At 40.1% G+C, this 11,904-nt stretch overlaps 1 protein-coding gene across 1 annotated transcript in view; it reads right to left on the reverse strand.

The window, feature by feature from the left end:
* Nucleotides 1-11,904, reverse strand: part of LOC123961534 (protection of telomeres protein 1-like) — a 70,345-nt gene that overhangs the window by 4,133 nt on the left and 54,308 nt on the right. Inside the window, exons 11-12 of the mRNA XM_046037007.1 lie at nucleotides 1,829-2,013; nucleotides 1,311-1,402 (exon numbers count right to left, since the gene is read on the reverse strand). Coding sequence (XP_045892963.1) covers nucleotides 1,311-1,402; nucleotides 1,829-2,013 — 277 coding nt within the window. The remainder of the gene's footprint in view (nucleotides 1-1,310; nucleotides 1,403-1,828; nucleotides 2,014-11,904) is intronic.

The raw sequence follows: 11,904 nt of genomic DNA on the forward strand, positions 1-11,904 counted from the left end.
AGGCCTATAAACAAACTGCACTCTGCTGAGCTGCTCCTCCTGAAGGAGGAAAAAAAAATCACCTGATCTAAAAAGCATTTTCTTAGATGTCTTAAAACAAGCAGGTTCTGCTGCCTGCTTCAGCTCACATTCTGTATGTAATCATCACAATCACCGCAGATTGTGATGATTAAAAGCTGACTGCATTTTGAGTTTTGTTTGCTTATACAATTGGTCTTAAATATTCTCCTAAACTGAGAAGAGGCAGTGATTTTCACAGCAAATACATGTTTTAAAATAATACACACGCATTACGCAATCTGTAACCTTTCAGAAGAAAGAGAATAAATAGTTTTCACATCTTTTCAATGTACTGTATAATAACAATGGCACGTATCAGTGGCTTTACGTCATGAATTCAATAAAAATAGTCTTGTCTCTGGTTTGTGTATTCTTAAAAGACCTGGATCTTTTCCTGCTGTGTTTTGAAATAACTGAATTACTATCTCCACAAAGGCAAATTTTTGGGGTATGTTGATAAAGAGGTTAATTTCTTTTTTAAAAGAACGCTCTTCCTGCAAAGAAACTGCGTCTCAAATATTTCGTTCACTCAGAGTTATACAACAGACATCAGGCCTGCAGGTTGGAACGCAGAGCTTTTCTAATGCTGGAGAGTTCTTTTAAAGCTGCAGCTGTTTGTCTGTCTGTATGAAAACCTTCAGGTCACCGTCAAAGTTTGGACTTTTTATTTTATCCCCAGTGAAGCGTAGGCTTTTAGAAGGCCCTGCTAATGGAAGTAGCTCCCCGCAGCTTCAATCCATTCATCCATCCTTTCCTCAGTGAAGAAATTGGTCTGTCTGAGCAGTCAGGATGTTCATATTTCCGCTGCTGGCGAACACATTTTTCACTTAATCAAAGACCAGCAGGCGGTCGCCACAACATTCTTCCTTTTTCGTATTTCAGTCACGCAATAAAAATATTCAGATTTTCTTTATCAGTCATTTGTAAGCAGAAACTACGAGGGCAGTTTATTGGAAAAACAAGACTAAAGGTGTGTCTAAACAGGAGGCGTTTCAGCTGTGTCATCCATCTTACTCAAGTCTGACTGGAAAAATGTGTTTCCATTTTTACTCGTGTTATATGCACTTTATATGCAGGTATTTAGTCATAAAGAAATTTTTTTTTGAACCGATGATGGTCATAGATGAAGAGATCGTCCAAGTTATTACAATTCATCCTGAGGGGAATGTTAATGTCTGTAGCAAATTTCATGTCAGTCCATTAAGTGGAAAAACTGCTAAAATCGAGGCTCTTCCAACATCCATTCATACCCAGGTACTCTGGTGGCGTGCTCCAGATCTCCAACAACGCTGAGTCGTTCAGCTCGTCGTCCATGTCATTGTCTGGTACGGCCTCCATGACTCTACAGGCACATAAAGAAGGAGAAAATGAAAAAACAACAACTTTATAAACACAAACGAATACATTTACTTTTTAATTAAACTACCGAAATTTAAAAACTGAAACTTAAATCTGGATTACGTCCTGGATTTATTTAGATCGCAGCACAGTTTTAAATCCTCTGTCAAATTTTTGTTTTCCTTAAAAAACAAAAAAATTTCTAAACCTGATGCCCCATACTAAATCCATGCATAAATGAATGCCAGTTACTGTAGAAGTCTGATTGCACACGCCTTGACTACACTAGTATTGCTTAGGTCTTTTCTGGACCAATTATGCAGCAGTACCAGAACAAGTAAGTAGAACCAGAGCACAGTCTGCAGTTTGAAGCAGGTTTTCTACAATGATTTTATTTTTAGACATATCTGTCCCTCATGTCCTGCTGTACCTCTTTAGCTCCTGCACATCTGGGCTGTTTTCTGGAAGAACCCGAATCCCCCTGCCGTATGCCGTCCCTCCATGCAAGTGAAATGCCAGGTGATCCACCTCCTCCGACTGGCTGCTGGTGAGGCCGGGAACCTTACTGGATCCCGGGATCGCTCGTAGGTTGTAAATCCTCAGGAAGGCCCCGGGCTGATGGGACAAACGGGACAATTAGCACACCAAAGTAATATAATAAGTATTAGAAACATTTTATTAAACAGATATGCAGCAAGAGAGATGAAGATCTTTGAGTATTCAAAGTTTTAACCATTTTTACAACTCACCACTTACTCACACAGCAATGCAAAATGCTGGTGTGGCCTCTTAAACAATTTAAGATTCACTATTTTGCTCAAAGACACGGACATGTCCAACATTAATTAGAGGTTGAACCTCCTACTCTGCAATTAATGGAGGACCTGCTCTAACTTTTGAGCCACCGATATTTTTGCAAGGAGACACAATAGGTGAGTTTTGTTTGATTATTTCCCCATTTAAGAAAAATAAAAATTGGGGAAAACCTTTCTTGTTCTTGAGTTCACAATCAGTCCAGCAGGAGATCCCCACTGTTAGCAAACAGCTGCTTACTTCCACATCAAGCAAACATAGAGAAACATGATCATGGAGTGGTGTTTTTAGCTCTGGTTTGGTCCCCACCAACTCCTATTTGTAACTCTAACTTTAGAGAATTTCTAATATATTTTTCCTGCATGTATGTAAATGACCATACAGTTAAACATATTAAACCAATCTAATCCAACGCCTCTTGAATCAACTCATCTCTGACACAGTGACAAGAAGCGAACACGCCTCATAAGGGTTTATCCGAATGCTCCATCACAGTCTTCCCACTGTTGAGCTGTTTCTATTCAGTCCGTTTAATCAATCAGCAGATGGCGATGTTGCACCAAAAACTTACAGCCAGAGTGGTGAAAGTGATTCAGAGGCTACCCAAAGGACTTCGTTTGGAGGGTTTGTAATTTTTGTTCCCCCTCCCCCAGCTTTCCATCACGACGAGCCCGCGGTCGACAGAAACCTTCCCTCACTTTCTTCATCAACAAACGCTTCGGTGATCAAGTGTCAGAGGGATTTACTCTGTTCAGACAGTTCACCAAAGCCTTTAAAGTGTTTTACATGACAGGGTTTGGTCAAAAAGACCCAGACACATATGATTACATTATAGCCGGAAAGCAGAGGAAGAAATGAATGCTCTATAAGCCATAGCTTCCTTTGAACCAATGTTCTCCATATGCTGAGTGAAGTTTGAGTCAGTTTCAGGGTGGATTAACAGCTGATCTCCAGAGGCCTCTCCTCTTCTGATGATCCACATGAAGAGCTGAGAGATGAACTGTGAGGGCTGGAGAACTGTCTCCACTCACATGGAAGCACTTTATTATTAGAAATTATCCTTTCATCTACAATTATGTCCTCTGTAACTGGATGTTACTTTGAAGCTGATGAACAGGAGAAGAGCTGCTGCTTAAATAAAAGTTTTTCTGTTTTTCTTCCTCTTTGTCATCTGAGAAGATCTGAGAAAAAACTATTTAATGAGATCATGAAAATATTTCGATATCGATAGAAGACTAAAACAATGAAAAAGATTTAGACAAAGCATGAACATTGATTAAAACATGTCACTAAACTGAAAATGGCTGAAATAAGTTCATTGAATCAACCTTTATGATGTTTTTTTGTCACAAGGAGTCCAACCTCATGAGGAAAATTACAGCACTGGTAGTTTGTGCAAAACAACTTCCGTTAAAAATCCTGGCAAGCAACTACTTGCGGTTGAAGACTGACCTCTATCAGGAGCAAAGGAGCAAGTAGTGTGACATTATTATAGGTTTGAGAAACCACAAAAGTGTGTTTAGAAACAATGTACAGTCTGTTTCCCTGCACCAAGAGTATATATTAGCTGTAGCTAGCAAGCAAAGTATTTTCCTGCTGTGACTGTGGAGTGTGCAGCTCACATCCGGTCTCCAACCAACAGGCAAAGTTAGCGTCTTTAAATTATGTAGGCAAACCTTCCAGAACCTTAACAAAGTTGTTTGGGGCTCACTTGAGTTAACAACACTTCTTCTGTATGTGGGTTGTTTTGGTAGGAAAGGACAAACAGCCAATGTTACTTAGATATACTTAGATATAAAGATTTGTGTTCTTAAGGTAAGTTCAGACTGAATGGAAAGTGAATTCCATTTTAAGTAGCACTATTTTTCTTTGGGCTTATGTTTTCGTTTTGGTTCATCAGCAGCACTTTCTAAGTACATAAGAAAAACATACTATTTGAGTATGAATCATTTTATTTAGATCATAAATCCCACTGTGGCAGGAAGCAAACACAATGAGACCAAACAGACAGTATTTTTGTTTGCAGAATCCCAGACTTTGCCCGGGTATTATTTTGTCACTGGAGACCTGGATGTTTAGCAGAATGAGGCAGAAGAAAACAACCAAAAGTACTGGGGGAGTCTGGCTGTGTTTTCTCAGAGCTGCATGAGTTTAGCAGAATTTACCACAGTTTGTGTTTCGAAACAGGTGTAGAGAGCACGGCGAGTATGACTAATGCTGGGAGAAGGTGAAAAAACAGCAGTGGACAGACGGCAGGGCAAATAAAGGAGGTGCCGTGCGGCGTCGGCTGTGATCTGGCCCTGTTGAGCTTCCTGTCTGTATTCACATATTAAATCCTCTGTAGTGGTCCTGAGAGGCCAGGTGTGATTTATAAAGAGCAGATATTGAGCTGAGAGAAGCGGCACTAACTTTGGACCACAACATGACTCATCTGATCAGAGGACAAAGAAGATATGCAGAAGCACAGTAGCTTACGGAGAGTGTTTTGCAGGTGAAAGTTGGTCCTGTTGTTCTGACAACACCGTCTGACAGCAACAAAACTTGTATGTGTTCATTTTCAGTTGTCTTTTTTGAGGCACAGCTTAGAGAAGAATCTACACACAACCTCTCTTTGTTCCTCTGGTAAGTGGACATGATATAAGAGACAAAATGGATGTCCAGGTGTAGCTGTAAAAACGGGCTGGCAGCTGTCCTGTCACTGTGCACAAAGAAAAGTCTACAAAGATATGGTTTTCCCAGTTTGGTGTGGAAGAACTTGACTGGGACCTGGCCTCATCCAACACCTTTAGAATCAGCTGGAACGCTGACTGAGAGCCAAATCCCTGCAGCCAGGTTCAACTGGTGGAAAGACTAAAAGCAGCACAGTAGAAGCTGTAATGGTTGACCTGGTTCCAGACTTCTCCATTACTATCCGCATATATGATTTTTTCAATCGGGCTCAGAGACGGCTACATACACCACATGGTGAAACAACTGACCAATCAGAGATTTGTAGGCATGGTTAGGGGAGTCATCGTCCTACATAGCTAGCTAGTTCCATGAAAAATTGCGACATGTCTTTCTCAATAGAAAAGTAATGAAAAAAATAACAAAACACACCATTTCCATGTTCCAGCAAGAAACATTGTAAGGTGTAAAATGAATGTTTTTGTAAGGTGATTTGAATAAGGTTGGGTGCTGAACCTGTTCAGAACTGACTGAAAGTGGCACTGAATGTCTGGTTGGATTCATAACCTCATCTGCTTATGCTTTAATTAGATATTTCCCGATTTAAAAAAGAACTTGGTTATATTTCTCAAATGAATGCATCAAAAAAACATTAGTATCACAAACACTGATCTTAAAAACATTAAAAATTGTTGTTTCTGCTAAACATTACTATTAGAGTTAATGAGGGCGTTTAGGAATATCTATGAATCTGCTTCGTACTGACACAACAGACACAAATGCATTAATTTAGTGCCAATATTGTTGCTAAACGTAAAATACATGTGATCAGTTAAAAAGCTTAAATTTTGGTCAGCTTCACTAGACAGTTGTTAAGAATTTCTTACTGTAGGTGATGGGCCCTGTAGCCTGTTAGCCTTAAATATCGAACATAAATGATACAGATGTATTTCATCAAAACTTTTACAATAGAAAACAGAGACTACATTACAACATGGTGTTTGTATTTTCAAGAGACTCCACTACTTTCTGAGTGAGGTTAATAGATTTTAAGTTTTCACTGGAACTAGATTACCTGAGAATATTACCTTTTTAAAAGGAAATAAAAGACCAGGGAAAAAGAGAAAATCACCTCATGGCTTACACATTACTACAACAGTTGGCATAGGAACCAACAGCAGGAGAATCAGCGGTATCGTTAGAGCTTTTTGACCGGCATTTGGTGCTCTTTGACCAATCAGATCATTCAGCTGAGACCACACTTAGTATAATGGGCACATTATCACCATCAGCATGTGCGCAGTGGGTGTTCAGGGACTGTAGGACATACTGGTCCACAGCTCTGAAAGTGATCAACCTGTCTGAGAGGAAATGGCTCCCTGCAGCTTCCCTTGCAAACAAACCATTTTCTTTTTAAAGAGGCTGGGGGACCAGAGTGGAGCAGCCTGTGGCTGCTTCTGTAAGTACTTGATCTGTATGAAAACTAAACACTCCATCCGCCCACTGCCACACAGCCAAGATGCCACTGCCGCTGTCTCATGGTATTAGTGCTGCTCGGCTGCTCAGTAAAAAGGGATTCCTTAAAATTCAAAAGATTGCTTTGGGCTTCCACGGCTTCTCGTCAAGCTGAGGCTCAATAAAGCAGCCAAAAAAATAAATAAATAAATAAAAACTTGTGCCCTCACTGAGAAGAAGAAACTATTCATTTCACACTTGCTTCATGGAGCAGCAGGAGATGGGCTTTAAAAGCCAGACAGATACGGCCCAAGTCAACAGTGGGGCTCTTTGTGCTAGAAAATCAACTCAACGGGGAGCAGGGGATTTAAACGACGAACACCTCATTTGAGATTAAATACCTCGACTGCAAAATGAGCCTTCATGAGAGGACATGAACTCTATTTTCATTGTTGAATAATCTGTCAGTCATGTTTCAGTGCTTCAATACTGGAGTTCAACAGAAAATATCAAGAAATGTCATTACAGAAAAGTCAGAGATATATTTGAGGTCATTTAGAAACAATGTGTGCATTACAGTTTCCTGGGACATTGGTGAAGAGATGTGAATTAGACAGATTTCAATGCATCTCAACTTGTCAATGTAGTTACAAGACAACGGCTTAAACTATCACCTCACTCATTAATTACATGATCTTTGCTTTGTGATATAGCTAAGTTGATTGTTTTCTCTTAAGATTAATAAGCCTGATATTTCATACAAGTGTAATATGTTTTGACATTAGTAGACGTGCTCTTTAATTCACCTTTACAATAAATCGTTTTGAGAACTGTACAATGTTCCACTCAATACATACTGTATCTTGGTCACACTTCTTCAAACTAATTAAAGGACTCCTGTTTTAATAAAAATAAATATAAATACAGTATGCGTAACTGAGTATTGGCCAACATATCCTCATCAGATGTTTTAGCTGCACTTCTGGCAAGGCTCTAAGAATAGCTAACCCCCTATTCACAGAAGACTCCAGCAGCTGGGCCTGAGGGATTAGAAAAAGTACCACTTTAAGGACTGCTCGTCTGTTTAAAAGTTAAGCTTCAAAATTAATTCTTGACCTTGGATCCTTGAAAAGTTCAACTTTGAAGCCCTTAAAGTGCAGTGCACTAACTACAATTTCATGACAGCTGGGAAAACTTCATCTGTTGATGAAGATCATATGGTATGTCGTTTGTTCTGTCCTGTCACTTTCCTATTTGTTATTGATTTCCTGACCAAATAAATCTGTTTGAGTAAGATTCACTGTGACGTTTGTTCCTTCATCAATACTCATGACTAAACTAGAACATGACTAAACCACTAGTTTATTTACTGTATTCTCTGGAAGAGTGTTCATAAAGGATCCTTGTGCTTCTCAGTTTTCTGGTTCCTCATCACTCTTCATGAATAATACAAGGAGGAGGTCGAGGCGGTCATTGAGGTCGCCGTGGAGTCAGATGGCCGCCAGGGAAGTCCCGTCCCTCACAAAGGTAAAAAAACCATCAGCAGCAGAATATACTTCTCAAACTGGTGAGCAAAATGGGGCCATTTTACTCTACACGAACAAAACATTCGTTTGTCTGATCAAAAGGTTGAGAAACTGCCAGAAGAATAGACAGCCACACAATCGGACAAAAGGAAAATGCCGTTTTTAAACTCTGCTCCTCAGATTAGGCATTACACCCACTCACACAGAGATAAATCTGTCCAAAGCTGTATTATCTAAATAAATGATCTGTACATGAGATAAAGCCCCACACATGAGAGCTGAGTAATGAAGCGTCAGTGTGAATGTGGATCTGAACTCGCAGTTGTTTGAGAGATGCTCTGCTGGCTTCTCAAACGCCAGGAGAAGCAACATTTCTGTTGCGGTCTGTGGATTTTGGAGGAGATTTGAGCCTGCGGGCCGACATGAGGTCTCATTTTCCTCAGAGCTGTGTTCACTAAGCAGGAAACAGTGTGGGAGTAAAGAGCGTGCTGCATTAGCGCACGACCCCCAAAAAGCATTCAATGACATGGAAATGTGCACTCAGTCGACCATGAGTGCTAAAAATGAAATAATGAGCGGAAGCTGTCGGAGACCAACACATACTGAGGAGATCACAATGACGATGTGAACACAACAACCAATGGCTCAAACTTTCCACACAGTATTTTATGATGTGGCCCTTCAAGAAAAGAAGCAGTTATGAAATACAACAGCTGAATCCAAGCATTCCCTCTTCTGGACTGAGCCCTCCTAGACTTCAGTGATTACATCGAGTCCGAAAGCATTGACATTAGTCATCTATGCATACTTTACACTGCAGTATAACAGAATCTAACTCGACTTTACAGGGGGTGGTTATAGGGGTGGATAAGACGCATACCTTTGGTGTTAGAGACCCAGGTTCAAATCCACTGTGAGACAACATTGTGTTCTTGAGCAAGACACTTAACCCCTAGTTGCTCCAGAGGCGTGCGACCTCTGACATATATAGCCATTGTAAGTCGCTCAAGATAAAAGCGTCAGCTAAATGAATAAATGTCATAAATGTAAATGTACTTTTGTATGAGCATTAACACATGTATTATTTTCAAACCCTTGGCTGAGGACCATCACAGTGTACATGGTCACTGTCTAATCCTGTTTAATTCTGCTAATTATAGACGAATCTGGCACTGCCACAATTACTACAGTATCAGAGTTTAACTGAATGTCTTTACACTGACACTGTTTGGATTAATTGTGGTTAATCCAAACAGTGCTGTTGCCCCCTTCGACAGGATAGCCTGAATGAACTGTTATGGACTGTTATTCAGTCTCAAAGCACTAGAGTGGGATAAAATAATTAAACCTCTTATTTAACACGCCAGCTTATGATTATAAATTATCAAACAAGACTTCTTGCATTGTCATTAAAAGAAATGTGTTGCTTGATAAAAATCTGAAACAGCAATAATGACACTTTATAAGGGTGAATAAAGTAGTCAGGAAACATAAGAGTACCAAGCTAGCACAAGATATTCTGGTTAAGATATTCATGACACAGATGGTGGCTCACCATCTGCGTCATGAAAGAAGACCGCTCAGTCCTGTGTCAGCATGCATCTTGTACACGAGGATTTAATGGAGAGGAATTAAAATAGAAATTAATTTCATAGGTCATAGCTTTCCCTTTCTTTTCTAAAGTTGAAGTTTATAGTCAGACCGGCTGATGACAGCACAGCCCAGACAAGAAGTCTAGCTGTTAAAACTGGACAACATTTGGTGAAAGGGTTTTTGATTGTAACCATTATTTGGATGGCATTCATTGTCTATATTTTCAAGGAACTGCTGGACATATTACCTGGGAAAAGTGGTTAAGAAGTTCGACAGTATATGCAGGTTTCCAAGTGAGGTGTCAGTTGTTCTTCTGCTTATAACACATCTAAAACAAACTAATTTAAATTATTAGGCTTATTTTGTATCTGTATATGTAGTATTTTTGGACTACAGCCCGTAGACTGGTTGTTCTGCTTAACTACTACTATCTTCTCTTCCTTCATCACATCTATTTTGTAACAACTGATAATACTCCTCAGAGTGAAATCTGCACCCTAAGTGTACTTAGTCTGCAAAATGTCCGCTTGAGGCCCTTTATAGACTTGATTATTTGTGGATTTGGACAGCCCTCAGGAGTTTCAGAGTATGTACCTGTTACCACAAGTCTGAAAAGTATGAAGAGGTCAGGACACATGGATTCAGCCAATACGTGGTTTTCGCCACAATCACCATTATTTAATCTATTCTGAAACTAGAAGCAGTTTAATCAATGGGGAAGACATTACAAACACAAAGCAAAGCATGACACAGCAGATTCTACTGGACTGGTGGCTCAGAGTACTTTTAACGTCATAGGATCACTAACGTCATTAGAATTGATCCTCTAGGGACCTTGAATATATTTGAATAACATATTTGTCAAAACATTTCACTCAAAATCAAAAATGTCGAACCAACGGCGCTAGGGGAAAAGTGAGGGGGATCAACAAAGTCATTAAGATGCATCCTCTGGGAACCATAAATGTCTCATATATGAACAATTTCAGTCTGGACCAAAGCGGTGGCCTAATTGACCTACCAGCACCGACATCCATGTAGCCATGCCACTAGCATGGCTAAAAATAAATGTTACATATTCAGCTTTTTAACTGATCACAGTTATTTTATGTTTAGCAACAATATAGCCACTAAATAAATGCATTTGTGTATGTTGTGTCAGTACAAAGCAGATCCATAGATATTCCTAAACGTCCACATTAACTCTAATATTAATGTTAAGGATCTGTTTAGCAGAAATGACAGATATTAGCTTTTGTACAATTTGTGAGTGAGCTGGAGGGATAAGGATTCAGACCACAGAGAGGAGCAGGTTCAGCAGGAAGAGAAAACGAGGCGCGTGTTGAGGTAACCAGGTGAAGATCTGTGCTGCAGATTCTGCTGAGCAGAGAGAGAAAGACTGCAGGAGGGAGAGAGGGGGAGATAAATGGATAAATTAAGAATGGCAGAGTCAGGAGAAACTGAAAATAAGAGATGGTGAAATAGAAGAGAAGAGACCAGAGGAGTTTGAGAGAGTGTGGTGGCGAAATGTGTCGAGTGACTTTGAGGCTGGAAACAGGCGAGAAGGAGAAGTTCATCAGACTTTGGTTTAAGATCCAGTGTTGCTGAATTCAAATTTATACTCTCAGGACTAGAAAGACTGTCAGGGCTCATTTGCTATTTCTGAATTCACACCATCAAGAAAAGTCTTGTTGTAGTCTGAAACCCGCGTAAATAAAGATCAACGGCCCATTACCTTAAAAGCTCAGTTCAATTCAATTTTATTTATATAGCGCCAAATCACAACAACAGTTATCTCACAGCGCTTTTCATAAAGAGCAGGTCTAGACCGTACTCTGTGATGTTATGTATAGAAGCCCAACAGTTCCCACCAAGAGCAAGCACTAGGCGACAGAGGCAAGGAAAAACTTCCTTTTAAGAGGCAGAAACCTCGAGCAGAACCATGGCTCAGGGTGGGCGGCCATCTACCTCCACCGGTTGGGGTGAAGGAGAGAGAGAGAGAGAGAGGTGGAGAGAGGGCAAGAGAGGAACAGAGAGAAAGAGAAAGAGAAAGAGGGATGGAAGGAGAAAGAGAGGGAGGCAGCCTACACAATATCCACACAGAGGTACAGTTAGGTGATTTGATATTGCGCTGATTGCAAAGTGGAGGATGATAGAAAACTCAATTACTAAAATAATCATTTGCTGCAGCCCTAGTTTAGTTAACTTCCTGCTACTTGTTATGAAGCGGCAAGGGTGCGGAAACCTGCCTAAATGGAGTGCAGGTGCCATATTTGAGCAGTTGATTCAGCTTTGCATGGAAAATTGAATGGGAGTGGAAATCACACCCAACCAGCACTGTGGTGTTTGGATTTTGGAGTATATGCATTGTCATTGCGAGCATGCTGACATAGCATTTTTTTAGAATCTGAACATTTCAAGTCAAACTCCGTCTCCGTCTGTTCATATCAGA

Source organism: Micropterus dolomieu, linkage group LG22 (genome assembly GCF_021292245.1).
Source record: "Micropterus dolomieu isolate WLL.071019.BEF.003 ecotype Adirondacks linkage group LG22, ASM2129224v1, whole genome shotgun sequence".
NCBI lineage: Eukaryota > Metazoa > Chordata > Actinopteri > Centrarchiformes > Centrarchidae > Micropterus > Micropterus dolomieu.